This window comes from Aspergillus fijiensis (assembly GCF_003184825.1).
Source record: "Aspergillus fijiensis CBS 313.89 unplaced genomic scaffold BO72scaffold_7, whole genome shotgun sequence".
NCBI classification, from domain to species: domain Eukaryota; kingdom Fungi; phylum Ascomycota; class Eurotiomycetes; order Eurotiales; family Aspergillaceae; genus Aspergillus; species Aspergillus fijiensis.
Window position 1 is genome coordinate 443441 of NW_024468983.1, and position 26783 is coordinate 470223.

Sequence of the window (26783 nt, forward strand, 5' to 3'; positions counted from 1 at the left end):
GGCAATTGTGAGTCTTCCGGGCATCCGAAACTTTGTTTTGCGGTGATGGAGAGAGTCCACTGCACAGCAAGACAAATCTGTTGTTCAGCCCAACCCGCTGGTCTGGTTACTCCAATTCGCTCCTTCGTCGGCGACTTTGTTTTGTGTGTTGGGCTATAATTCTCGCAGGCGTGTTCAATTGCTCTTGGTATCGCAATCATTTCTCTACGCGCCGGGTTTAAGGCAAACCCGCGAAGATCCGATCGATCCCCGAGCGCAGCTCTCGTAAAGACGACCCACTCTAGATCCTATAGCCTTGTTTCATTATTTCAACATTCTTTCTCTATCTTACCAACTATCCACCCCTGACGAAACCAATACTTACATTTAAAAATGCCTTTCTGGGGAAGCAAATCGACGCCGACCAAGGCGGAGAGCGACGCCAGCTCGAATGACGCAACCGATCCTAAGAACGACCCGGTCGCTGCGGCATCGCAGGCGGCGGGCACGGCCTGGCTCGCGGGCCATCTTCACCACCTGACGGAAGACCAGGAGCAGAAGCTGGAAGAGTTCAAGAAGCTTTGCGAGCAAAATGGATACTATAGGCCGGAGCGGGATGGCGAGAAGGCTAGTCACGCCGATGCGACGATGCTGTATGTATTCGCCTTCTACCCTCTCCCCCCTTATACGCACCCTTTGCCACAACGGCAGACAAGAAAGACACTGACATCGGGACCTCGGTTTATAGGCGCTTCCTTCGCGCACGCAAGTTCGACATCGATGGTGCTTGGGGACAGTTCAAGGATACCGAGGATTGGCGCCGCGAGAACGCCATTGAGTCGTTGTATGAGAACATCGAGGTGGATGCATATGAAGCTGCTCGGCGGATGGTTCGTTATCTCTCCAATGGTTGAAAGCGTGTTGAAAGTGAATATGGTAGCTGACAGTGGTCTGCTCACTATAGTATCCCCAATGGACCGGCCGTCGTGACCGTCGCGGTATCCCTGTCTATGTGTTCGAGATCCAGCATTTGAACAACAAGAATATGGCCGCGTACAAATCTACCCTCTCCACTGAGACCCAACAGTCTTCGAAGGTTCCCGAACGGTTGCTACGTCTCTTCGCCCTTTACGAGAACCTCCTTCGCTTTGTCATGCCCTTGTGCTCGCAGCTGTCTCGCCCCAATCCGGAGACGCCCATCACTTCGTCCAACAACATCGTCGATGTCAGCGGAGTAGGATTGAAGCAATTCTGGGACCTTAAGGGTCACATGCAAGATGCCAGTGTGTTGGCGACCGCTCATTATCCTGAGACTCTAGACCGGATCTTCGTGAGTTGTTCTCTGCATAGCATATGGAGACGCATTGCTAATATGAAGTCAATGTAGATCATCGGCGCCCCTTCTTTCTTCCCCACTGTCTGGGGCTGGATCAAGCGCTGGTTTGACCCGGTCACCACGTCCAAGATCTTCATTCTCTCGGCTGCAGAGGTGAAGCCGACCCTGACGAATTTCATGGATCCCTCCAGCATCCCCAAGCAATATGGTGGCGACTTGGACTGGAAATGGGGCGACATGCCCAATCTCGATGAAGAGGCCCGCCAGGTCGTCGGCGTCCTCGAAACTCCAGCCGCTGAGGGCGAAACCAAGCCCAGCTTCATCAAGGGCCCCGTTCTGTTCAACGGCGACACCATCGAGGTCCTCGGCAAGGTCAATGGCGAGAGTCGGAAATCCACCCTCCCTGCGGGTACCCTCGCGCAGCAAGGCGAGCCCGCTGCTATCCCGGTTGAAAAGGCTGCCGCGCAAGAGACTTCTGACGCAGCCACTGAGGACGAGAAGGTGGCTGCCGTGCAAGAAGACGCCGCCGCCCTCAAGTCAGAGGCTGAGACGGCCACGAACACCGTTGCCGCTTGAGTTTATCCCATTTGACCTATTTCTCTCGTTCCGACTATAATATCCTTCTTTCTCAGCCAATTTTCTTCGCTTCATCTTTCATCAAGACATTCATCAACACACTAATAAAGCACCATATGAGGCGTCATTCGGATCGAATTGGATAATTTCATAGAAGATTTCTGCGCTGCATTTCATAAACCGGGCTTGTTTGAAGAGACGACCAGTACAATTTAAGTTCATCAAACGGGCTAACGATTGATCAGAGCCTGGTCTGACCTGACTCAGACCGATTGCTCAGTCTACATCTGGCACTTCTCTATTTCTCCATCAGTCCATACTCTAGCGGCTGGGGTCTTTGCCTGGTATATATTGGCAAACTTATACTTCGTTATAACATTTCTGTTTAAGATGCTTTGAGAACTGAGATACAGACATTTATTCTCATCTGGGTTTATCTCGGATTCAGTGTTGCGGTTTCTGTCGTTAGGCTTCGCTTCGGGATATTTGCCAGATAATTACTGATCCAGAGAGATAATACAATGGTTAAAGGATCAGAGGTAGAACTGTGAATGCTCAAACCCACTCAGTAGGTGTCTTGTTTCCAATGAGCCGTAGCCGGTAATGCATGGGGATCGCAAGAGCGAGGGCTAGACTAGCCGCAAAGGTCAGTCGGCCATCACCGCCCGCAGCTCATCCTCCCCGGATAGCGTCACCCACCTGCTATTTATTACTGCATAACAACAACACCAGCCGCCTGTAACCCCTCAATGACCGCCCAAGAGTCCCGGTCATAACCATGTGGCTACAGGCGACGCTCCTCTTGCTCGCCTCGTGCGTTCCCTCCAGCTCGGCCATCTATATCGATGAGGTCGGCCATATCGATTACCACCACGCGCTTCTCGGCCTTCCCACCTCCCAATCGACCTTCTTCCTCAAACCCTCCGCCTCGTCCAATGCTTCCCTCCTCTATACCCTCTCTGAGGACTCTCTCCTCGGCGCCGTGAATCCCAAAGATGGATCTCTGGTTTGGAGACAGAACCTCTCGCAACCCGCCCTCCCCGCCGACCAGGGCGGCGTTTCCGGTCTCCTACGAGCCTCCGAAGGAACAAACGCTGTGGTCGGTGCGTTGGGGGACTATGTCTCCTCATGGACTGCTCTCGATGGAAAATTGATTTGGGAAAAGTGGTTTGCGGATGAGAAGATAGCGGATCTCGAGCTTCTGGAGCTTGAAGATGCCAGTGCCGCGCCGTCAGCTAAAGACACTGTGGCGCTATTCAGTGGAAAGGCCGGTGTCGTTCGCAGACTCGATGGTAATACAGGCCAGGTCAAGTGGGAATACAAGGATGAAAGGTTCGATTTCAAACCCTGCGTTCCCTCTCCCCTAAAAATGCTGGGTGGTTGCTGTTGCTGACTGCTAGAGCTCTCATGATAGTGGAGACATCCCGCTGCAGCTGTCGTCCTCGTCCACGGAAGTTTTCTACATCGCCCTGCAAGCATCGGCGCGGAAGGGCTATCGGATCCGCGTGGTTTCGCTGGATCCCCTGACTGGCCTTCATACCCAGCAGCAAATCCTGAGCTCGGAGAACGAGGTGTCCGGTCCCCAGTCCGTTGTCTTCGTCGGCGCCAACACGGCCGCGCCTGTGATCGTGTGGTCTGACGCCGCGCACAAGACGCTGAAGGTCAACATCATTGGCACTAAGCAGGTGCAATCCTTCGATATTGAGAACACAAGCGGCGAGAGTATCCGGTCGATCGCCGTCCACACCCCGAAGAAGCTGGAATCGCTGCCCCATTACCTGGTGCACTACGAGACAGACTCGGCCACTTGGGCGGAGGTATACCACGTTGATCTGAAGACTTCTGCCATTTCCAGGGCGTATGAGCTGCCCCGGTTGCAGGGATGGTCTGTCTTCTCCACGAGCAACAAGGACGCCAACGTCTACTTCACCCGCATCACGCAGTCGGAGACTACCGTCGTTTCTTCGGTATCGCATGGAATCCTGGGAAGATGGCCTCACCAGCCGCCTCCGCTGGAAGAGGCGGTGCACGCCGTCTCGGAAGTTGTGACCAAGGGTGATTCGGTTGCCGTTCGGTCCGCAACTGCTCTCGTCTCCGGGGACTGGCAGTTGATCCGCGGCGGTCAGGTCGAATGGACGAGGTACGAGGCCTTGGCGGGCGCCTTGGCTGCTTCGTGGGTTGAGACGGACGGCTCCGAGGACTTAGTTCATCAGCTCGAAGTCGAAGGCCATGAGAGCGTCTACAAGGCTTACATCCACCGCGTCAAGCGCCATGCTAGAGACCTCCAGCATCTCCCTGAGTGGCTCAAGGACCTCCCGAAGCGCATTGTGACCAGCATTCTCACTGACGAGGTCTCTAACCTTGACAGCTTTGGGATCTCTAAGCCTGTCATCGTTGCCGCGAAGAACGGTCGGGTCTATGCGTTGGATGCCGGGAACCATGGTGCCGTGTCTTGGGCTGTGAAGGCTGCCGAGAAGGACTCGTGGGATGTGAAGGCGATCGTGGCTCAACCAGGATCCGCCACTATCTACGCCGATGATGGTAGCTCTGTCACTCTGGATGTCACGTCTGGCGCGATCCTCGCTCGTACCTCTGGCACCACTACCAAGGTCCGCGCCGTTGCCGTCATTGACGATGGCTCTGCTCCAGTCACTATCGGCATTCGTGAGGATGGTACCCCGTTGGAATCCCTCGACTTTCCTGGGTTCTTTGTCACCCAGAGTAACGACGGCCGAGTGTTGGGATGGGCCGCTAGGGACAACAAGACCCCCGTCTGGCAGTTCCTCCCTCCCCATGGAGAGAAGATCGTGTATGCTACTGCACGCCCCGCTCACGACCCTGTGGCGTCGATCGGTAAGGTTCTGGGTAACCGCTCTGTTCTCTACAAGTACCTGAACCCCAACCTCGCCCTCATCACCACCGTCGGCGAGAACAGGGCGACTTTCTACCTCCTCGATGCTGTCTCTGGCCGCGTCCTGCACACTTCCGTCCAGAAGGGTGTTGACACCACGCAACCGATTGCCTCCACCATCTCCGAGAACTGGTTCGCGTACTCGTTCTACGCGGACGTCATCTCCCCCTCCACATCCAAGGGCTACCAGCTCGTGATCTCGGAACTCTACGAGTCGCCAGTCCCCAACGACCGCGGGCCCCTCGACGCCGCCGCCAACTATTCCAGCCTTGCCTCCCTCCCCTCTCCGCACATCATCTCCCAGTCCTTCGTCATTCCCGAGCCCATCTCGCACATGACTGTGACTCAAACCCGCCAGGGCATCACCACCCGCAACCTCCTCTGCACCCTGCCCCACTCGAACGCGATCATCGGCATCCCGCGCCCCGTCCTCGACCCCCGCCGTCCCGTCGACCGCGACCCCACTTCCACCGAAGCCGAAGAGGGCTTGTTCAAGTACAACCCCTTCCTCGAGTTCGAAGGACGGTGGTACCTGACCCACTCGCGCAACGTCGCCGGCATCAAGAAGGTGCTGTCCAGCCCGACGCTGCTCGAGAGCACGAGCCTGATCTTCGCCTTCGGCGGGGATATCTTCGCCACCCGCGCGACGCCGAGTCAGGCGTTCGACGTGCTAGGCAAGGGATTCTCCAAGCTGCAGTTGGTTCTCACCATCCTAGCCTTGAGTGCCGGTGTAACAATACTGGCGCCTATGGTATGTTCTTTCTCTTTTTTTTTCCTTTGCCCCAGGATATGTAAGCTAACCTTTTATTTTCTTTGGTGTAGGTCCGCAGGAAACAAATCAATATGATCTGGAAGGCGTCGTCGTAGAGTGCGGAGCTAGCTGCGGGAGCTTGGCTTGGTGTGGATTGAAAGGTTCGATTTTGTGAGAAGTATAGTTGAGTGACGATGAGATAGATATATATGATTAATTCAGTTTTTGATGAGAAAGAAAAAGTGGTTTTTGGCTGAGTTGCTGTTGCTGTTGGTGTAGTAGTTCTGTTAAGAGTGGTGGGTTTTGCTGAGCACATGGTTGTACACTCCGTGTTGGTTCATGGTATGCGTTGCAATGACAGTCGAGGTGCTAGAGACAGAGCTGGTTGGTTACAGGTTACTCTACTTACACTGCAATTGTTGCTTGGCCTTCCAACATATCAATTGTCACATGGCTGTGAGACAGCTAATGAAAGTTATCAATAACGCGTCGACATGGATGAACCATAACCTACAAGTACCGTCTCGTAAGGATACTGTTAACAGAAAGAAGTAACCTACACTCAACACTCGATGAAAAACGGAATACCGATATCAATAGAAGTTCCTCTACCTCGACTGGGCCTCAAGAACATACCCGCTCCCCGGTACCCAATCTCCCTCCACCCACGAGCCACCTCGATACCTCTATACCAGTCTCGGTGAACTAATCACTACCATTCGACGAGCTAGAACTCGAACTCGAACTCGAACTCGACGAGCTCGACGAACTCGACTCCGAGCAGCTTCGATGCCGCCCACCGCGACGGTGCTTCTTCGTCTTCATCCTTTTGCGTCTGCAGAGAAGTGTCAGCGTACGCCCGAGGCCGATCCCCAGATCCTCAGAGAGGGATAGAGATAAGAACCTACATCTTACTCGCGAACTTCATCCCCGCCGCCCCGGCCAACGCCCCTCCCGCCGTGCCGAGAAACCCACCCCCGAACTTGCGGCCCAGAATCCCACCGGCTGCTGCACCGGTGACGGTGCTTGCTAGTCCTTTTTCGGTTGTTGGGGCTGGGCCTGTAGCTGAGGGGTTTGAAGGGGCTGGTGGTGGTGGAGGAGGAGGAGGAGGAGGGGGAGGTGGACACCCCTGCGGAGCGTAATACGAAGCGCTTTCGCCTTGGAGCATTTGCAATTGGGGTTGCGAGGGATGGGTATACGGTGCGTTGTTGTCCCGATACTCTGTGTAGGGCGTGTTGGGCTCGGAGTAGGCGGTTACTTGGCCTCCGGTCATGGTGAGAGGGATATTTGCTCGGTGGATGTATGGGGAGTTGTTATTGGGGTAAGGGGGGTTGGATTGCGGGGTGTAGGTATGCTGGATCGGGGGGTTCAGCATACTGGGCTGCCTTTTTTTGGTGTGCGTGCTATGGGGGTTTGGCTACTTACTGCGGGCTGTTGCTGGTATTGCTGGTCAGGTTGGCTCTGTCCTGGGAAATTATATCCTGCATGGTTTTGCGGGTCGGAGGCGCTGGTTTGCTGGCTGTAGTAATTGGGTTGGGGTTGGGCGTAGTAATTGCTGTAGTGGGGGTTGGACATAATGATGGTGTTGGTTTGGTTGTTGGGGGTTGGATGGGTGTTCCGTGTGTGGGAGGGGAGTTGCAATGTTGGTGGTATTGGTTGTAGTATATCTTGTGGTAGTATCGGGATGACTAGCTGTCAGGCAGTGTTAGTATTTGGGGAGATGGTGGAAGGTAGGAGGATGGGTAGCGGTTGCCCTGTTTTGACTGAGCAGCTTGCCCCTGTATATGCAGTCCGCGTATGACATAGTGTTGTCCGGATGAAAGGCATCATTGATACCAGTGATGGGTTGCGGTAGCTGACCAACAGGCGTGGCAGGGGAGTGTAAATTGCTGACGAGACTAAGATTTTCTTCCACTTTTGTTCAAAGGAATTTTGGGCATGTACGTCGAGAGTGGTTGTAGTCATTCACACTGCAGGGTCATGTTATGTCGAATAGACGAACCTTCTGTCAGGGTCGTTCTCGATGCTCTAGGCTTTACTTCCTGCCAGATGGTGGGCTATGCTGCCTCTAGTAGCTTGTGTATATGCACAGACAATATCCTGGCTGTGAACCAGATAGTCTTGAGCGAAAAGTGAAGATATTGACATAGAGGGGTGAGGAGAAAGCATATCTACATAGATAGAACCTGCGACACGATGATGGATATGAAGACACATTGATGATTGAGGAACGACAAGCTTCGCTTCGATAACAAAGAACCAGCCCGTTTTTGAAGTAGATCTCGAAGTAGTAGCCATGTCTCTCGAAATGGGTATTAGGCAGCCAGTGAATGAGAGCCAGTTTGCATCGTATGTAGCTGAAGCCAGCCCAGCCAACATCTGCCTCTTTCTCTTCTCCCTCTTTCTCTTCTTCTTCCTCTTTCCCTTCCTTCTCTTCCACTTCATACCCCATCTATGTTCCTACCATGATGCTAATTGTGATTACCGTCACAACGATCATCGTCTTTTTCATCGTCACCTTCATAGGTAAGCGTCTCTCTTACTGTATGGTGTGAGACACAAGACTAACCACTTCTACTAGTGAGTACAGTTTACCTCAACCTGTCACTTGATCCTATGCCCTGAATACAGGGTGAACCTCATCCAGATTTGTCTTGAAAACTTCACATACAGGCTGTCTAACTTATAAACCTAGACCAAGAACTTCAGAAACGCACCCACCGAATCTGATACCCTGAATCCTGTACCCCAAGATGCCACCCCGCCGTAACCCCTTCATGATACTTCAGTAAGTGCTCCATTTAGAAAGTATAGCTAGATCAGCAGTGCTGGATATTGATGAGGCACGCAGGCTCATCGAACTCAAGGCAGTCGTCGAGGCCATGCTGTCCGATCTTGAAGCCGATTGGGCACGCGGACATCGCAGCAGGACCGATCTTGAGGAAATGCACAGCTTCAGAAATCTCCTGGCGCACATTTGTCGTGAAATAGAGGTGCGGCAGAGAACGGGCCCTGGACTTCCCAAGCTCTAGTGTGGTGTTTACCCGGAGATCATGGCATTTATCAGGGGTGGTGGCCCGGGTTCCTCTATTGCTGGTGTTGTTGGGTGGTCTGGATGCTTTGCATGTTGGCTGGATCTGTGGCTTTTACACTATGAGACTCATCTAGAAATGGAATATGTTGCTGTCTAAGTGTACTGGACTGAGTGATGTTGGTTAACGTACATCTCTGGGATGATGAGGTCTTGCGTTTATATCTATTTTACTTTCTTGCTGGAAGGTAGGGGTATATTCTCGTGTAGGCTGGCAGTAAGTTGTGCTCAGATTCCCAATGAGCTTCGAGACTCTATTGACTTCACCGAACCTGAAATCCTACTGTTGTAAGTGAGCGGTAGTAGTATCCGCACGGCAGTGAATTGAGACATTTCATTGTAAAACATGATCAGGCACGTTGTTCACTGAGGCTGGGGATAAGTGTAAACAGACCACTGCCTAGAAGGTGAATAACACGTATGTTTCAAGCAACTCCTTGTGAAGGACAAAACTGCCTACAACCATGAATCCAGCTAGACCTTACCTTCCACATCTCGAGTCTCTCACCCCCATCACCATCCTTTCCATCACCACCTCTCCAACCCGGACCCCGCTGCATCGTCAACATTTCAAACGTCATGACAAACTCCAGTAAGTCCCCCTCTTGCTGCACCAAGTAGGAAAATGAACTAAAACTCAATCCCTATGTCCCCAGACAGCGTAAGCACACACCTAGTCCGGCAACCACCTCGAGCCTCAACAGCCAAACCCATCATCCCAACCAAGACCAAGACCAACACACGCTAACACATCCAGCAGAAGAAACCCCCCAAGTCCTCCGGTTCCGGGCTCGGGCCTTCACCGACCGGAGTCCAGAAACCATCTGGGTGGAACTCGTCGCACCCCCAACGCAAACGCCAACTTCGTTCTCCTTCTTTCCGCATAGTGGACCGCGAAATGAAGACAGAAAATAGCCATAGCCACCAGAATTCCTACGACCCCCTCGCTCCGTCTCAGTCTGCAGTTCCTCCGTCTGCTACAACTAAGACTACTGCCCCCCAACCAGTGGCTCTTCACCCTACCGTATCGGTACCTGTTACACCTCCACCCTGGTCTCAGCCCCTTTCCGCAGCCAGCCCTTCGAAACAGAAGACCAAGGTATGGAACAAACACCCAGCCGGCAGTGAGGCTCTCTGCAGATTGCTGATATATCGGTTTCCCCCAGGACCTGAGTCCGGCTGTGCCTACGCACCCGGCTACGGCGACGGAGTTGATCAGAGCCGACGAGCGCCTCAAGGTAAGTTTGATAATCACCTTGCCCTGGTATGGAAGGCCCTGAGATCAACACCGACGAAGAAAAAAAACTTAGATGCGCGAAGAGCTTCTAGACCGTGGCTACAACGTGCCGAACGATCTATTCCAGGAGCAGCAGCAGCGGCAGCGACACCAGGGAAAGAAGACAGAAAATGAAGATGAGAACGACGAGGAGGAGAGAGAACCGCACAACCTCACCCCGGGCCAGAAGCTGCGGCGCGCCGAGCTGTCCATCGATATCGAGGAAGAGAAAGGGCGGCTGAAGTCGTGCCAAACCGCGGCCGAGGCGGCGAAGGCGGCTTTAGTGGCTGCCGAAAAGGCGTTCCGGAAGGCCAAGGACCATCACCGGGTCTGCGCGAAAGAGCTGCGGCAAGCGAGAGGCCGGGTGGACAAATTGTCGAAGATGTACCGGGCTGTCTAGGGCTGGGTTGGTGATTGCTCCCTCGCTTGAGCATTGCTTGGGGCATTTATGCGGGCTTTTTTCTGGTTCATTCTCTTGTTCTTTTGAGCCTTGGTTCTGTCTGTGAGCAGAAGTTCGACATGATTCTTTATTTCTTCCAGAAGGTCGTATATACAGAGCGAGCTTCCTACTAGTCTCCCCTGAAGAGGGCACTATGCCGGTTCATCTCCCCCTCGGATTCATGCCCGTGAACAGCAGTCGTCACCTCCGTCGTGATCTCCCACTGGATCTCTTTCACAATCCGCACGTTGCCGTTCTCGGCGAGTTCGATCTCGTCCTGCAACTGGGTGAGTCCTTCTTTCCGTCGTGCCCGCGTGCTTTCCCGGGTATAATTGTAGGTGTAGTTCTGCATGTAGCGACGCGCGAGACTGCTATGCTCGCCGATCAGGCGGGGCGCATAACGACGGAGGAGATGACGAATGAACGGTAAGCAGGGGCAGATGATGATGAAGTTGGCTTCGATATTACTATATATTGCTGGGAGGTTAGCGATGGATCCGACTTGGTCAAGACATCGTGGGAGGGATTGAGCTTACATCCACAAGTCCGGCCAGCCGATGCTATAGGTCGGATCGCTAGAGTTAAGGAAAGGGATAAGGGTTATCAAACGAATGACCCCGGTCACCAAGGTTCTGCCAATTGGGTCAGTTTGTCGTCTCTCAAAACCTAGGAAATGGCATCAGAATGAAATGACTCACGCGCAACCAACCATGAACATGAAGAGCAACCCTATCTTCTGTATCGTTGGCATGTTCAAACCTATGACTGTGGGGACTGGAAATAGAATCAATGCAACGTCTGTGATGATATTCAACACTGCGGTGGCGACGTAAAGTGCGTACTGGTCGATGCAGTAGCCCGTGAGTCCTGGACTCCATGCCTTCTGGATGGGGTGACAGCCGAAAATGAATGCGAAGATCAGGGCTACGCTGTATCTGCTGACGATGAAAGCGAGAGTGGATAACGCCCATTGCTGGTAGCGTTCTTGACATAGGATGCGGTAGTAAAGAATGATCAGGCTTATCTTAGCGAGTGCAAGCGCTGGGACGTAGATGATGGCTGCTGTGAGGACGACCTGCGTGGTGGTATGAGATAGCTGTGGGGGTCCATAGAGGGGCGAATAGTAACCTTGATGTATGATTCATATATTGCTGGAGAAAGATTCCAGATGTGAAGGCCCATGCCTCCGTGACGGTAGCCGTCTGTGGAAAGAGATTGTTGATTAGAGAGGGGACGGACACTGGGTTGGTACGATGGTAGACGTACAAAGTGAGCATGCCTGAGTTCCTAAGGCGAACAGCTGTATTTGGTGCCAGATTAGCAGAAGGCATTGCTTTGCATTGTGATGCGTTTGCCTACCCAGGCCAGAATGATCGATCCTGTTTATAGTCAGTCTCCATCCAACCCACTCGGCTCACCACCAAGACATACCGTCGTCCCATCCGAACTTGTGCAGCAACTGTGCCTTAGTAAATACTCGCACAGCGAGACAGCTTGTACTCAGGGTCAGACCGACGGCGATAATCGCCACATTGGCCCTGTATAAGTGAGGATTGGAGTAGTCGAAGTCGTACGTCTGTCCTGGCGGAGGCTCAGCCGCTGTGACATTGGCCATATTGCGTATGTTGGACAGATCCCGGCTATCATTCACTACTCGGTGTCATGCTGTTCTCCGAATTGCTGACACTGTGGGACGATGGACATTGCCTCAAAATCGAGCACGCTTCCAGCCTGTCATGGTGGCACAGCCTGGATAAATGGTATAAGTCTCGAGACGGGAAAAAAGGAACGCGTTGCTTCGAATCCTTGAACCTGCGACTAGTCGCTCCTTTCGTTGCGAATGCAGATCTAAGGATTTAGTTGGCCAGGGATATGATCGGGCTTTGAAGCAGGTCCGAAATCGGGTCTTCCGGGTATTTCTGAGCGACCGACTAATGACCGTAGCTCGTCTAGGGTAACAGACACAGGGGGAGCCTTAGATCGAGACAAGCTCCACCCTGGTGCTAGGATCATATGGCGCCAGAATAGATGGAGGTGGAGCGGATCTGGAGACAGCACGAGCCGCCGTTGATGGACGATCCCGCTTAGCGGCCATAGTCTCTTTTAGTCCATGACACCAGACAGGGATCTCGACATTTAGGAGACTTAGGAGATGTCTCGCCTTTTTCTCTTACTTCATCGCTTCTACACATTCATTTGTGTCTTTATTGTTGAGAGAAAGATCTCCGAGGCTAAATCCCCGTTTCTCTTTGGAGTATTATTCCCGATTCCGCACATTGAAAGAAGTCAAAGCTAATATCATGTCTTTAACCAGATCACCTTGTCATCTAACAATGAGACAACCTTCAAGACACTGTCTTCGCATCATCGGGCTGGTATCATACTGAGCAGATTGATACCAATAACCGTGACCGGGGCTGGACGACACCTCTCTGTGCCTCCTCCCAGTTGTGACCGGTCACATTAGCCCTTCGCTCTCCTGGCCCATTCCTTGTTGCTTTACGTTGCCTCCGCCTTAAACTCCACATTCGAAACCAATTCACAAGCTTATTGCGGTACTCCATCCGAGGAGCCAGTACCCACTAAAGCCACCCCGGGAGTCCCACTTGGGGGCTTACGGACAGGCGGCCCGCGGATTGAGAGACCACAAGCCAGCCATCCATTGTTACGAATTGCGAGATCAGACTTTCTGGCACAGTCTCCCATCAGGCCTGACAACCAGGCCGGGATGTTTGGTCTTTCAACTAAAGCTCTCACAAATTAATGATCTCTCGCTTGGGCAAGAAATCCCGCATTTCATCCAAGAGGCTCCACCGACTCTGCTGCTTGCTCAGTCTGTTGTGCACCATTCCTGCTCCATCCATCTACCTACTATTGGCGGCTTGCATCGATCGGCATGTTACTACAAGCACTGATCGGGAGTGCTCCTGGCCTACAGAGTACCTAACCTTCGTGCTCCGCACAATGAAATTGCAATCAAACCTTAGCGCATACCTCGTCGTGGCTAGTCCTAGCATCGTACCACTCGACCTCATACAGAATAGGTGCTTGCTCGGAGTAGCTCCTCAAATGGCCATGGAAGCCGATTGCTATCGCAGCCGAACAATAGCCGGCAGGCTTGTGTTCAACTATAAGAGGCAGTGAGCCGCTAAGAGGGCGAGAGCGAGAATCGTCAAGCGACTGTCAATCGAGATTCACAATGAAGGCCTCTACCGCATTAGCACCCCTTCTCGGCTTCTTACCCGAAGCCTCTGGGTCAAATACCACCGCCTGTGTAAGTTGTCTAACAATTGGTACATCAAAGCGCAAGCACAGCTAATGCTCAGGCTTCCCAGTGTTCCGCACTTCAAGCCACCTCCCTCCGGGACCATGTTACCTTCCCCAACAGTGTGGCCTACAATGAGTCCGTGACATCTTATTTCGCTGTGAATGCTCAGCTACGCCCCTCGTGCATTGTCCAGCCACACACCGCAGATGATGTTTCGCTTGCCGTCTCGACTCTGGTGCAGGCAGGTGAATCGCAATGCAAGTTTGCAGTGCGCAGTGGCGGCCACACTACGTGGGCCGGTGCAGCAGACATCGAGCAGGGTGTCACCATTGACCTCTCGATGATGAACAGCACGACATACCATGCAGACAAGGGCGTGGCATCCATCCTGCCCGGCTCACGGTGGCAGGCAGTATACAAGGCCCTTGATCCTTACGGAGTGACCGTGCCCGGTGGCCGTGGCGGACCCGTGGGCGTCGGTGGATTCCTGATCGGAGGTATGTACATGCAAGCTACCCACCCACACCCATCTAGCAAGCCACATCTAACTTCACATCCAAAGGTGGAAACACCTTCTACACGGCGCGCGTGGGCTTCGCATGCGACAACGTCGAGAACTTCGAGGTGGTTCTCGCGAACGGCTCAATCGTCGATGCCAACCGAACGAGCAACCCTGATCTGTACAAGGCCCTGAAGGGCGGGTCGATCAACTTCGGCATCGTCACCAAGTACGACCTCAAGACCCTTCCTCACGATGGACTGTGGGGCGGCTTGGTGGTGTACGACAACTCCACGACCGAGCAGCAGATCTCCGCCGCCGTGAACTTCGTAGACAACATCCACAACGACCCCTACGCGTCGTGGATCGGTATGTGGGAGTACAGCTCGACGACGGGACAGAACATCATCGCCGATGCGCTGGAATACACGAAGCCCGTCGCGTATCCGGCTGCTTTCGACGAGTTTGTTGTCATCAAGAACACGACCGACACGATGCGATTCGCCACCATCTACAACCTCACCCAAGAACTGGTCCAGGCGGAGGGATATCGGTAAGCTCCCCCTCCCCCCCCCCCCCCCCTCTTCCCCAGTCACAAAGAAAACGTGTCCCTGACAGAATCCAGCGATATCTTCACAACCGGCACCTACCGCAACGACGCTGAAGTCCTCCGCAAGGCTATCGCGCTGCACAACGAGAACATCGAGAAGGCCAAGGCCGAGGCCCAAAGCGAGTCCTGGTCCATGGACACCATCGTCCAGCCCTGGCCGAAGCTGTTCTGGGAGCACACCGCGGCCCAGGGCGGCAACGTACTTGGTCTGGAGCGGTTCGATGAGAACCTCGTCCGTAAGCAACCCCTCCCCTAACCCCCCAAGTCCGAGCCCCCACCAAAAGACCCTCCACAAATTACTAAAAGAGAAATCGAGCAGAGGTCCTCTATGACTACTCCTGGGACGACGCAAGAGACGACGCGCTCTTCACGCGCCTGGGCCGCGCCGCGCTGACCGACCTCGACGCCCACGCCCAGTCGATCGGCGCGGCCAACGAGTACATCTACCTCAACTACGCGGACCAGTCCCAGAGCCCGCTGAGCGGGTACGGCGAGGAGAACGTCCAGTTCATCGTCCAGGTGGCCAAGAAGTATGACCCTCACGGCGTCTTCCAGACCCAGGTCCCCGGTGGATTCAAGGTCAGTGAGGTGGTGGTCTGAGCGGGACAGTGCAGCACATGATTCTACCGCCCGGCTCCTTCACAAACTGTAATATGTAACAGAAGAAAAAAGTGATTCTGTTATTAAGCTTTGAGCAAACACAAGTGTACAACGCGATCAACAAAGCAGAATGCAGAATTTAGAATGTATATAGAGCTAGCTCCAGAAAGAAAGACGCGGGCCGGGGAGAAGGGGGGGGGGGGGGGGGGGGGGCATACAAATCAACCCCACCTCAGAGACTTTGACCAAAGATCCATCATTCGCTCCCCCGAGTGAGTATCTGTAGCTGTAGTACGAAGTACTGTACCAAGTGATGCGCAAGGTAGGATAGGGTAAAAGCGACAAGAAAAAGGCCTAGGGGTGGAAAGCCAAGGACCGCAAGCTGACTATCTATGCCTACCAGTAGTCACCCGGGTGCAGTGAGTAACTTACGGTTAGCACTAAGAGTCAGTACCCGGCCCGAACGCCGACGCGGATTGGTCGCCTAACCTTCCGCACTTCCTTTCCATCTTTAGTGCAGTGAGCGGAAACTGAAATCGGGGAGAATTTTAGTAAAGTTGCCATTGTTGCCATTGGGACCGTCGACGATCATCCGTCTTTCATCATAGCAAAAAAAAAAAAAAAAAAAAAAACCGGACAAGAAGAACAAAACAAGAAGATTGAATGAGCAAGCAAGAATCAGATGGTAATTAGTGTCTGCAGCCATATCCATCCATCCAGCTGCTCATTATTAACGAGGTAAACCGGCCCTGCACTGCAAAGCTCTCATATCAAAAAGGCTAAGACCCCGAGACCCTCCCGCAAGCCAAGGGCCCAGCGTCAGGGCGCAAACAAGCCTCTTTCCTCCTCCCAGGCTCTCCCACCGAAGCATCAACTGGGCAAACTGCCCCGGGCCGCAAAAGGCCCGTGCATTTTCCAATCCGTCCGGGTGTGTGTAGGCTTTCCCGATTCGGAAGTGGCAGGCAACTCAGCCGAGAGGACTAGGAGGGAGTAACTATGAGGAAAAACTGGGGAAGAACCAGTTCTGATGAAAATCCCCTCCTCTTTTCTTTCCCCCACCCCCCCCCTCTCCTCCTCCTCTGATCTTCAAACTCACTCCTCGAGTTTCTTCTTCAACCCCCTCAAGTCTATCCTGCAGGCTTGCGGTATAAATCTGCGCTGCTTTTTCAACTCATCTTTTCGATTCTGTTTCTGGCTGTTCTGCCGCTCTCTTCGCTACATTCTTTTCCCTCGGATTTCTCACCGGACGATGTTCCTCGAGGACTGAGTTGTTTTCCGACCTCTTGCTACACCTACAAACTTTTCACTGACTCCAGATGCTGAAGCGAAAACTCTTGTGGATCCTTCCATTATGAGCAATTATATTTTAACAAGTAACAACTAAATGCTTCATTAACAACAGGATTCCTCCTGACTCCTTTCGTGACCATCTATCATGAATGCGACGTGTGTATGCAAATGCTATGATATCATCAACAACCGAAACACGCTGGTATCACTTCGAGAAAATCAAGGTCGCTCGAAAACACAGCTAAACAATTATGCAAGAAGTACTGAACAAGAGAATCGTCAAGAACGTGATGCAATGCCTCTTCACCCCTTTCACAGGAGCTTCAGGCGTTAGTGGACATATATACATGACCCGGGGCGAATGGGCCTCGTAAGACGCCAGAGGCTTGACCTCTTGTCGTCTAGGATGGCATGGCCGCTTCCTCGTTGTCCTGCCAGCCCCATTCTCGGAGCAGTTGATTCACACGATAGTCGGTTGCCCAGCCAAGCTCGGTTTCTATTCCCTGCAAGAGGTGCAGGACTGCGCGTCTTTCAGCAGCATCAATGAGACACTGACCGCTAACGAACAACGGCTGGAGTGAATTGATGCGGACTGAGCCAGTCGGGCAGGCCATGGCAATGCCCACAATCTCCCGGCTATGAAAACGAATGTCATTTTCAATGGATCGATATGAGTTGAGTCTATCCGTGATGGTGCTTCGGCGGCTAGTCGACGCGTGTGGCTTGTTTATCAGGAGCAGAATCCGTGCCATGTGATAATGCTGCATAGCTGACGAGCACATGGGGATGCTGTACCAGATTTCAGACAATGCTCCAGTGTCCGCCTTTTCACCGTCTTTTGCTAATGGCTCAGTCCTGGCACAAGGCTGGAAGATATCTGGTAGCCCGTTGTACCATGCATCGAGCTCGGCCTCAAGTCGTATCCATCGCTCCAACAGCGCCTGTTGCGACAAGCCTAAAGGTCCGGTGTTCAGTGAGCTGGGATGATTCACTTGCACTTTGTCACCGGCACTTATGAAATTGACGATCTTGGACAGGATCCAAACCAGGCCGTTGCAAATCATGTCCTCTTTGATCACGTCGTCTCCGTCGAGATAGCCGGAGGCGTTTGTGTTGCTCGATCGGACAAAGCCCTGACTGTCGATCTGCAAGCCTGCTTCCGTCCACAGAACCAAGTCATCGGTATTCAACCTCGTCTGGCTCTCATTGATGACTATTTGCAGAACAGAGATTAGTGGTCTGCAAGTTGGAGCCTGAAGCTACTTGAGGGACTGACTTACAGGCAGCCAGATAATCTTGTCGGGCAAAATTCCAGAATGTTGCTCTCCGCGCCGTCGACAGACCAGGCCTTTTGCTGTGTTGTAATACAGATTCAGGGCGCTGTTCGACCGGCATCATCCCCACTTCGGCCACATCTAACAACGATTTTACGCCACTCAAATGACGGTTCCACGCCGGACCAGTAGCATCGAGCAATTCATATACAGATAATATGGCCGTCGCGGCGAGGATCTCGTCCGAGTGCACGCCCTTCGAAAACCGACTCTCAGAATACCGGCGCCGGCGTTTGCGAGGGTTGTCACTCTCCTCGCATAATTCAGCAGCCTGCCATTGACCGAAGGCCTCTGGGGTACTCAAAGGTGGGGGACCTTTATCCGGTTGAAGCTCCTTCATGAGGAGCTGGATAGCTTTCTCATAATACTTCGCACCTCTCCAGGACCAGTCTACGTGGCTCGCGCTTTGCTTGAGATAAGTTCCACTTGTCGGCACCTGTTCTACCTTGACTCGCCCGAGCTGTTTCGCTGCATATGCGCATGCAGCATATTTCAGAAGAGGATTCCGGAGCGCCCTCACAGGAATATAAGAGGCAAAGTAAGTTCCAACATCAAAAAGGTCCATCCTGTGCATTATCAGTATGTTCTTCTTTCCGGTGTAACAAGAGTTTTCGGACACCTACCAGAGTCCTGGTACTTCTGAAAAATGTCGCAACAAGAGTGCGACCTCCCTGTCTGTCTCGGCAGGCATATGTGACTTGTGTTCCGTATTTGAGCCTCGTGACACTGCTGACCTGGCGGTCAATGAAGAGCTCCTACGCTCCAGGGCATGATGCATGTTGGAATCCACAGGCGGCGAACGAGCTTGTGATGGATTAAGGAGGAAGTTGATATTATTATTACTGTTGGTATGATTGGAGGTGATTGAAAGAGGAGGCGACAGCTGAGGGGCTAGCACACTGCGCAACTGAATGGGCGACGGACCAGACGATGCTGTAGCCGATAGAGTGGTATAAGGAGAGGCAGCATCAACGGCTAGGAGGGACTGTTGCTCGACGCTCAACGGATTATACGACAGGCGGTCATGGGCTGCCACAGTGGAGAGAGCTTCCAGGCCGTTGTTTTCGGCATCGGCGGACGGCGTGCGCTGCGACCAGGCGCGATTCTGAGAGTTCGCTGCTAGGATAGCGGCTTCAGACTCGCCTAGGGCCGCTTCGAGGTCTTCAGCATAAGGATCGGAATTATCGACGAAAATGACTAGAAAACAATAACCATCAGACAAGTTGTTGCTAGGCGCAAAGCGGTCCCTCTCTGTTCCGCATGGTTCTCTTACCATGCTTCGGGATATCCAGCCAGACACTGTCCTCATCAAACGTGTTCTTGTATGAATAAAAGCCTTTTAGGCTACCTCGACCATTGGGATTTTCTTCGGCGCTTTTGTTCATGGAGGCATTCTGCTGGTGGCGGAAAACGATCCCTTCGCTAGGGCGACACTCCCTCGCACCTTTGCGACATTGCGAGCACTCCGGTTTCTGCTCGTCGCCTGATTATCGGAAAGCTCTTAGTGTTTGCGCCAGAAGATGGAATCGCCTTGGCGTGATGTGAGCTTACATTTGAGTTTCCGAGTGCGACACGTTAAGCTGAAGAAGGAAAAAAACCCCCGTCGCAGTTAGTCTAACAATCCTGAATCTAGCCGATAGAAGAGCAAATATATATATAATAGTAGTGAAGGGTAGAACCAATGGTGTATTGGGCGTGCAAGGTGCAGTATGATGAAAATGGATCACATACCAGCCTGTGCGGGATCGCATGCCGAATGGAAGCGAAGACGGTTGTTGAGCTGCAGCATTCGAGAAAAACAAGGTGGGCCGAGGAAGAGAAGATTGGAAGAAGGTCGCGACTGTGGTGGGAAAGTGCAGGAAATTGGATACAGGGCGAGTGGGACTAGCCCCGAAGCGAGCTAGAACAGTCTAGGTCCGAAGGACCGCGGAGGAGACCGAATGTATATCTGGGGGAGAAAGAAGAGGAGGGGAGTGGAGGGGGGGGGAGGAAAAAGGAGGAGAAGAGGGAGAGAGAAAATGAAGGGGAAGGGAAAGGGCAGGCGGCGCGAGGCGGAGGTAAGCAAGCAGCAGGCAGGCAGGGGGAGAAGAAGGTGTGTGGTGGTCAAGGGATGCACACACACACACACACACACACAGTTCGATAGTCAAAGCCACGAGGCAAAAGAAAGAGACGGTCAGGCCAGATCAGATCAGATCAGATCAGTTCCTCCTTCATTCGGTAGGTCTGGACTTTTCCATCCGTCTAATCTCGGGTGGAGAGAGGGAAAAAGCAAAAGGAAAAGGCGAGGGAACAGAAGGTCCCGTCGGGGAAAAGAGCAGATAGTCGGAGAGTCAGAGAGTCATGAGCCATCGATCAATAAGTTAAGTTAGGTTAGTTAGCGATCAGTCAATCCCCAAGGCAAGCAAGCGGGGAGAACCGACACGCCCGAAACTCTTGCCAGTGGCAGTTGTGAGTAGTTCTGTAGTGTTCTGTAGTTCCAAACTTCCAACAGCAAGCAGCGTTGCGGGGAACCCAATTTTCTCCCCGCGTGACCTTTTGTCCCAGTGACTAAGACAACTCCATCGTGTAGACTCGACGAAACATAACATGCCATCACGTCCACTTTCAATTTACTCCACACACTACGGAGTACTACGGAATAGGTACCTATACTTCTCTCTTTTTGTTTTTGTTTTTTTTTGGGGGGGGGCGTCCTCATCACCACCACTGACGTCGCTTCAAGGATGTGAAAGTATGCGGCGGGTATGTCGAAACGAATCGTATGTTCCTCTAACTTATTTCTCTGGGCCCCCGTCACTGCCCACTTTACTATAGGGTATAGTAGTTAGGTAAGTAGCTTAGCCACGCAGCACCTGCGGCAGCATCCCCCATCCGCCCCGTGCGCAGGATTCCAAGCCACCCAATCCCCGAATACCAAATCCCAAATGACCTCACCTTGTATCTGTTTTTTGCCACTACACTACACTGGGGGCTGGCTACCTTTACAACGCAAGACATTTTTTCCCTTTTTCTTCGGCTGACTCTAGTTGAAGAGGATAAGTGTAGACAAAATTCAGACCCAAGGATCTGCGAGGTAAATTCTCAAGAGAAGTCGGGTTTGTGGAAATTGTTCATTGCAACCGCGGACTCGCGCGGATGAAATAATAAGAGAATTGTCAAGGATATGTACAAAATTGGCCATGCTGAGGCATTGAGTGGGGCGAATTTGGATAGATCCCAGATTCACACCCTATCGAGCATGGAGAGTAAAGTACAAAAAATGAGAGATATGGTCAATAGAGACAGAAAATAGAAGAAGGGATGATTACACATAAACAAGGGCGAGGGCGTGGTTCGGTTGGGGGTACGTGTGGAGGGAGGAGGCCATCGTATTCAACGTAGTCAAAGCCTCGACCCGCAACCACATGTCACAAGAATTCAACGGTGATAGTGGCAACGACGATGATGATGCGCTTTGTGCAGAGCATGAGTAGCATGAAATGATGTGAGGAGGATAGATGGGCATCTTCCGATCAAGGAAGGATTAGATACGCAGCGGCAATTGACAGCAGAAATAGACAAATCATTAACGAGTTAGCTGGAAGGATCAAAATTAGTAGAATCAGACTGGGGTATATGGTGCTGTAGGGAAGTTCTTTTTTCATCTTTAGGGTCCCAAGAACGCCGTGCTGAAGGCTAGGTTTCAAAATCAGGGGTCACGGAATTCGGAGCAACGAGGTTGAGAAATTGGCTTGCGCTGGTTTCTTCGAGGTTCTTGCTGCGTCGTTCTGTTTATGTAGGCGTGGAAACGAAAACAAGGTACATCGTGCAGGGAAAAGTGCACACGACCGAGAGGCGTCAGCTCATATTGTTGGGGCGGCTGGGTTGGGCTGCTTGATCGAGTTGAACAGATACTCTGGAGGGAGTCTCCGCATGTTGGATGGTCGATCGGTTCCCACTGCCTGGGGAGCCCGCATGTAGCCCTGGCGACGGCGCTGGATCTTGTTGAAGATGACTCCGCAGATAACAATCAGAAAAACGCAGCCGAGTGCAAGACAGAAGGAGATGAGCACAACGATGCCGTTAGAGAGGTGTTTGCCTGCTTCGCTTGTTAGCTTATTGATATGTTCATGAACCGGTCGCTTGATACGCACCTCCACTGGTGTACGGGTTCTTATTCTCAAAAAACACTTGGGCCATGCTGCCTGTTTCGCCGTTGGACTTGGTAGACAGGATAAAAGGCGTCGTTGTAGTTCCATTGAACAAGGCAGCCGAGGCATTGCCGAAATCCGGGATCACCAGGTGGCCGGTGACGAGAAGAGTCTGATCATCATTGAGAGTACTAACAGCATCATGGTTCTTCGAAAGCGGAAGAATCTCAAGACCACGGATGGTAGTCCCCTTGTCGAATGCGTTGCGGACATACTGGAAGCTGGACCCATCGTAGGCAGCCAAGAAACTAGATCCGTTGTTGTAGGTGCCACCGAGCCAGAACTTGGACACCGCGCTGTTGGCAGGAGTGAATGCTGTGACGGTGCCTGGAAGTTCCGACGAAGAAGCGCCGGAAAAGGCAGTCCAGGTTTGACCCTTGGGTTTATATGTTGCGATCGCAGTCTGATTTCCGTTGACACTCAAGTTGCCAACCGCCAGTAGCTGCTTGTTGCTAAGCCATTCAAGGGCCAAAACCGTTCCATCCAAGCTGGCACCCGGTCGATTCCATTGCTGATCAGAGGTGTCCCAGAAACAAACACCAGGACAAGGAAGCGCTCCCGCAGTCTGGAACTGTCCTCCGAAGTATACTTCCTTCGCGCTCGGCCGCGCAGCAATTGCGTTGACTGACACACCATGGCCCGTGAGTCGTGGTGGCTGATTCTTGACGAACGTGTCGTTATTGAGATTGTACAAGACAACCCCATTCAATGTTGAACTGCCCACTTTCCCAGTAATATTACCTCCTGCGTAGAGGACTTCGTCGGAAATCATAAAGGTCAGGAAGGTAGAGTTGCTGTCGACACCTGCTCCGAGCCCGCTGATACTGCCATCGCGGCCGTCGATAATGGCGAAGTTCTCGATCACCGATCCATTAGTAGCGTTTGTGGAGAAGTGACCTCCAAGGATAGTGCGATTCCGACTAGAGCTTGTGTCAAAGATCCCAGTGAATGTTTCGCCGGTTGTGTTGCGATCAGTCAGCAGTGCTTCAAGACCAAGATCATCGTCATAGAGAAGGGCAGCAGCACCAGCAGCAGCAAGGCCACCAGTAGAGAGGCTACCCGCAAGAATCGTGGTGTTGTCAACCTTGGCGTAAGCGGACAGCTGTCCAGCAAACTCCAACTGACTGACATTCAAGTTTGGTAACCAATTCTTGCGCGACGGCACCCAGACAGCAAAGCCAGACACATTTGTGGACGACGTTTGTTCGAAGCTAAGTAACTGATCGAACTCGCCGCTGACGCCTACAACAGTTTCGTTGAGGTCCGCAGAAATGTTCAGCGAAAGAGCAACGACGCTGGTCACTCGACCGTTGACGCCCCCTCCGAGAGCAGACCATGCTTTAGTGCCAAACGAGTACGCTGCCACATAGCTCAGGCCTTCATTTCCACCGTCGGATGTATCGGTGAAATTACCACCGACGTAGAGGACATCGTCCAGTGTCGTCAAGGCGTTGACTCCGGAATTCAAACCACTTTTGGGCATTGCCGTGGCATTTCCGTCTTGTTCGATGTACATGATATTGTTGATGCTGGAACTCGAGAAGTTGCCTCCGACGTAGATAGTACTGCCATGGCTAGCTAGACTGGTGATTGATGCGTCTGAGTCCAGCGCAAGACCTGCTTGATCGATGGCCGACACGGAAACGTTTGTGCCCTTCTTTGTGGTCGGGTCGTACTCGTACAAGCCGTTCAGCTGGTCATCCGAAATGCCCGACACGGAGATTGCGACAAACTGAACTCGAGATGCCACCACAGTGATGTCGCCTTGGTTTGCTACTGGGGTGAGCTTCACACGCGGACGAAACGAGCTATCGCTTGCATCCACATGACCAGTGTAAATCGTATCGTATTTTTCGTATTCATTCGTCTGATAGATGAGAGTTTGAACAGGTTCCGAAGAATCGCTTGAGGCAGTGACTGTCACATTGACAATACCGCGAGAACTGCAAGTATCGTCCTGGTCGCACCCAGGCGTATATAATTTGATCGAGTAATTGCCTGAATGCTTGACGTCAGGCTCGAAGACAACCGAAGCTTCAGTTGCGTTCGAATTCGTAACTTCGGCCGTCAAGTACGCCGAAGAGCTTTGACCCGAAGCTGTCGCAGACCAAGACCCGGTACGTGTTGACTTTGATGGATAGCTGGAGTTCGCGCACGTTGGCTCGTTGAAAGCGTTAATCGCGTAGGCAAAGATGTCTTTCTCTGTCAGTAAGTAATCCATAGCTCCCTTGGTAGATCTGCACTCACTGTCTTCGAGAAGTTCGATACCATTCAAGCCGGCGCCTTTGCCATACCAATCCAGGATCTCAATCTCGAAACCACTCATTGCGGCGTGGTTAACAAACGTGAATTCACGATATTTCTCAGTCGCATTGCTGGAAAGCGAGCAACTCTGGTCGCAGTAGGCAGCGTTTCCCGTATCCAGATCCGTGTACGTCAAGTTCATGATTCCGTTGTCGGGCAGGCGTCTGAATAGGAACGTTTTTGTGCCCCGTCCCTCGTAGTGTGTGTTGTACAGTCTGAGCTTGGTAGGCGTATATTCAAATTGCATATCGGCGCGCCAGTAGCCAGGTGAGTAGTCATCCAGTAACCATGTCTTTCCTGCGCCATCCTCACCACTCGACTGACAAACGATATTGCGGGGATCGACAAAGCCACTGGTTGTAGAATTTGCATCGGAAGTGATTGTGGCATTTTGAAGATTGATGACCTGTTCACCCTTCTTGCTCGACGTAGAGTTGCCGATGCCATCAAAGAAGCCACCAAAGACAATATTACCATCGCTATCCTTCAAGATCGACGAAACCGGGCCATTGAAACCACCAAAAGTCAAATTGGACCAGCCGGAGGTGCCAACCCAGGCCACGGCGTTTGAGGTGTTGTAATAGGTGAAGTTTCCTCCGACGTAAACGCTATTGGTTTCTTGATCGCACAGCAGGGCAGAGACTGATCCCGAAAGACCTGATAACGATGTGACTTGATTCGTAGACGGATGATATAGCGCGACACCCTCCGATTTGACCCCGCCGAGGCTGGTGAAGTTGCCTCCCACAAAGATGCCTGAGAACGTTCCATCCTCCTGCGTAAATGGGCACATTGCGCGAATGCCGGCATTTGAGGTCGATAGAGTCGTAAGGATTCCGTTCGGAAGAGGGGTCAAGAGTGCTTGCGCGTCATTGTCTCCGGTCGATGTGTTAGTCTGCGCGGTATATTGGTAATATGTCAGTGCATCGAAGTCTCCTGTAAGCGCAATATGACCCAATGGCGAAAGATCCAACTCCGGTTCAGAAACGGACTGGAAAGTCAAGGCCGACGCGAGACTAGAAAGGAGTAATGGCGAAAGGCGGAGGCCTGCTGCGAAGCCAGCCGTCGCAGGCCCAAACAGTGAGGATCCCCTCATTGTTCGGGTTCGCGACGACAGGCAAGTTGTGAAGGTGACTCTCTTGGAAGGAGAGAATGGTAGGGAGAAGAAGAGAGTCGTCTGGAGAGATCAACGTGCTCCAGGACGAGTCAAAAGAATTGAATGGGTGGAAACAGCTTGGGTGAGAAGAGGGCCGACTTGTTCGGGTGCGGCACAAACACACACGGGAGCCAGAAAAAGGAGTGAAAGACTCTCAGCAGAGCAGCATGTAAAGAATGATACTTAGTTTAAAGGGGAGTTGAAAAACGAATGTGTTCTATAGCCAAGAGGCCGAATCGGACTATGAGTGGTCAGGTCTAAAGGGATTAACGAATGAGTGATAAAAGTTGGATGGACCGAAAGAGTGACATGGCAAGCTGGCAGGCTGGCTGGCAGGCAGGCAGGGCAGGCAGTGAGTTTAGTGAGTTGAGTGTGTGGGCAGGCCCGGTAGGGGCTTTTTGGTTGTTTGTTCTGCGATGGATTTCAGGTACCATTAAGCTAGTACTATTATTGATCTTCTCGCCCGGTCCGGGTTCCACTCTGTAATTTGGAGAGGGGCGGCCGGTAAGTCGGTTGATCCGCGAGGTGCTGACTCGCCAGCCACTTCAAAGATGAGCCACTGCTTATGCGATTAATTGCTATGTTTGGTTTGGTGTGTCCACCCATGGTGGGGGGGGGGGGAGACTAAACTCAGAGTCAGTGATATCTCGCCGTATCTACAGAACAATCATCACAGCTCTTTCCGAGCGACGCCCCAAGACCACCTTCAATGGCTCGCAGAATTAAGGAGTGGGCAATAAACCTACAAATCTGCCAGGCGCAATTCAAGGAGACACCTTACGGTCTGGACAAATATTGATGTTTGTATGTTATGACCTATTAATAGGGGATCTTCGCTAATAATTCCAACAGCTTACAACCCAAGGGGCCAAACAGGTCGACATTCTCGAATACGTCCAGAGAATAAAGCAACTATACTCAGCCTGCAAGGCTTTCAGACGTCTCTTATCTACTGGTAGTTCTCACTGGCGGTGAAGTATGCACCAGCATTGACGGCTACAAAAGGATGCAGCAGCATACATCAACGTACAGCATACAGGATACATCTACAGCCACATCATCTTTATTTCGATCTTCCTCATGGCTGTTACAGAGTGCAACATGCGTCAACTAATTCCAGCCAGACAACCACTGATGATATCAGCTCCAGCCTTTAAGATTGAAATCGTT

At 52.3% G+C, this 26783-nt stretch overlaps 9 protein-coding genes across 9 annotated transcripts; 5 read left to right on the forward strand and 4 right to left on the reverse strand.

Moving 5' to 3' along the window:
• Positions 1–372: 372 nt before the first annotated feature.
• BO72DRAFT_370264 (SEC14 family lipid-binding protein) lies at positions 373–1891 on the forward strand (the record flags this gene model as incomplete). The annotated part of the gene is made up of 4 exons (XM_040940952.1): positions 373–632; positions 728–869; positions 944–1309; positions 1367–1891. 4 exons carry the CDS (start codon positions 373–375, stop codon positions 1889–1891), a joined length of 1293 nt encoding a protein of 430 aa, XP_040804929.1.
• A 689-nt stretch (positions 1892–2580) lies between these two features.
• BO72DRAFT_524870 (uncharacterized protein) lies at positions 2581–5786 on the forward strand. Its single transcript, XM_040949915.1, has 3 exons — positions 2581–3223; positions 3306–5553; positions 5625–5786. Exons 1-3 carry the CDS (start codon positions 2670–2672, stop codon positions 5667–5669), a joined length of 2847 nt encoding a protein of 948 aa, XP_040804930.1. The 5' UTR covers positions 2581–2669; the 3' UTR covers positions 5670–5786.
• A 494-nt stretch (positions 5787–6280) lies between these two features.
• On the reverse strand, positions 6281–7256 carry BO72DRAFT_524871 (uncharacterized protein; the record flags this gene model as incomplete). The annotated part of the gene is made up of 3 exons (XM_040949916.1): positions 6979–7256; positions 6469–6907; positions 6281–6372 (listed from the first exon to the last, which is right to left on the reverse strand). The coding sequence occupies exons 1-3, from the start codon at positions 7126–7128 to the stop codon at positions 6281–6283; spliced, it is 681 nt and encodes a 226-aa protein (XP_040804931.1). The 5' UTR covers positions 7129–7256.
• Positions 7257–9251: 1995 nt separating this feature from the next.
• On the forward strand, positions 9252–10320 carry BO72DRAFT_524872 (uncharacterized protein; the record flags this gene model as incomplete). The annotated part of the gene is made up of 4 exons (XM_040949917.1): positions 9252–9305; positions 9402–9743; positions 9811–9882; positions 9955–10320. Exons 1-4 carry the CDS (start codon positions 9291–9293, stop codon positions 10318–10320), a joined length of 795 nt encoding a protein of 264 aa, XP_040804932.1. The 5' UTR covers positions 9252–9290.
• A 150-nt stretch (positions 10321–10470) lies between these two features.
• Positions 10471–12351, reverse strand: BO72DRAFT_422045 (uncharacterized protein). The gene is made up of 7 exons (XM_040942796.1): positions 11791–12351; positions 11719–11738; positions 11626–11659; positions 11488–11561; positions 11058–11434; positions 10896–10991; positions 10471–10826 (listed from the first exon to the last, which is right to left on the reverse strand). The coding sequence occupies exons 1-7, from the start codon at positions 11972–11974 to the stop codon at positions 10490–10492; spliced, it is 1122 nt and encodes a 373-aa protein (XP_040804933.1). The 5' UTR covers positions 11975–12351; the 3' UTR covers positions 10471–10489.
• Positions 12352–13318: 967 nt separating this feature from the next.
• BO72DRAFT_422047 (FAD-binding oxidoreductase) lies at positions 13319–15482 on the forward strand. The gene is made up of 5 exons (XM_040942797.1): positions 13319–13633; positions 13695–14124; positions 14190–14679; positions 14752–14972; positions 15056–15482. Exons 1-5 carry the CDS (start codon positions 13559–13561, stop codon positions 15334–15336), a joined length of 1497 nt encoding a protein of 498 aa, XP_040804934.1. The 5' UTR covers positions 13319–13558; the 3' UTR covers positions 15337–15482.
• Positions 15483–17027: 1545 nt separating this feature from the next.
• BO72DRAFT_465842 (uncharacterized protein) lies at positions 17028–19711 on the reverse strand (the record flags this gene model as incomplete). Its single annotated transcript, XM_040946738.1, has 5 exons — positions 17028–17839; positions 17907–18526; positions 18584–19157; positions 19234–19432; positions 19688–19711. 5 exons carry the CDS (start codon positions 19709–19711, stop codon positions 17028–17030), a joined length of 2229 nt encoding a protein of 742 aa, XP_040804935.1.
• Positions 19712–19806: 95 nt separating this feature from the next.
• On the forward strand, positions 19807–20555 carry BO72DRAFT_264257 (uncharacterized protein). The gene has a single exon (XM_040940147.1). It carries the CDS (start codon positions 19901–19903, stop codon positions 20330–20332), a length of 432 nt encoding a protein of 143 aa, XP_040804936.1. The 5' UTR covers positions 19807–19900; the 3' UTR covers positions 20333–20555.
• Positions 20556–21636: 1081 nt separating this feature from the next.
• On the reverse strand, positions 21637–25719 carry BO72DRAFT_264312 (putative cellular morphogenesis protein (Rax2)). Its single transcript, XM_040940148.1, has 2 exons — positions 22097–25719; positions 21637–22041 (listed from the first exon to the last, which is right to left on the reverse strand). The coding sequence occupies exons 1-2, from the start codon at positions 25551–25553 to the stop codon at positions 21806–21808; spliced, it is 3693 nt and encodes a 1230-aa protein (XP_040804937.1). The 5' UTR covers positions 25554–25719; the 3' UTR covers positions 21637–21805.
• Between the last annotated feature and the right edge of the window lie 1064 nt (positions 25720–26783).

Bases quoted from the DNA above. Each gene is read 5' to 3' on its own strand.
- BO72DRAFT_524870 (XM_040949915.1), top strand. From the start codon at position 2,670: ATGTGGCTACAGGCGACGCTCCTCTTGCTCGCCTCGTGCGTTCCCTCC. The intron at 3,224-3,305 runs GTTCGATTTCAA...CTCTCATGATAG, and splicing joins TGGGAATACAAGGATGAAAG to TGGAGACATCCCGCTGCAGC. The intron at 5,554-5,624 runs GTATGTTCTTTC...TCTTTGGTGTAG, and splicing joins TAACAATACTGGCGCCTATG to GTCCGCAGGAAACAAATCAA.
- BO72DRAFT_422045 (XM_040942796.1), bottom strand. From the start codon at position 11,974: ATGGCCAATGTCACAGCGGCTGAGCCTCCGCCAGGACAGACGTACGAC. The intron at 10,992-11,057 runs GTGAGTCATTTC...CCCAATTGGCAG, and splicing joins ATGTTCATGGTTGGTTGCGC to AACCTTGGTGACCGGGGTCA. The intron at 10,827-10,895 runs GTAAGCTCAATC...AGCAATATATAG, and splicing joins GGCTGGCCGGACTTGTGGAT to TAATATCGAAGCCAACTTCA.
- BO72DRAFT_422047 (XM_040942797.1), top strand. From the start codon at position 13,559: ATGAAGGCCTCTACCGCATTAGCACCCCTTCTCGGCTTCTTACCCGAA. The intron at 14,680-14,751 runs GTAAGCTCCCCC...GACAGAATCCAG, and splicing joins GTCCAGGCGGAGGGATATCG to CGATATCTTCACAACCGGCA. The intron at 14,973-15,055 runs GTAAGCAACCCC...GAAATCGAGCAG, and splicing joins GTTCGATGAGAACCTCGTCC to AGGTCCTCTATGACTACTCC.
- BO72DRAFT_264257 (XM_040940147.1), top strand. From the start codon at position 19,901: ATGTATATCTGGGGGAGAAAGAAGAGGAGGGGAGTGGAGGGGGGGGGA.
- BO72DRAFT_264312 (XM_040940148.1), bottom strand. From the start codon at position 25,553: ATGAGGGGATCCTCACTGTTTGGGCCTGCGACGGCTGGCTTCGCAGCA. The intron at 22,042-22,096 runs GTGCGTATCAAG...CAAGCGAAGCAG, and splicing joins GAACCCGTACACCAGTGGAG to GCAAACACCTCTCTAACGGC.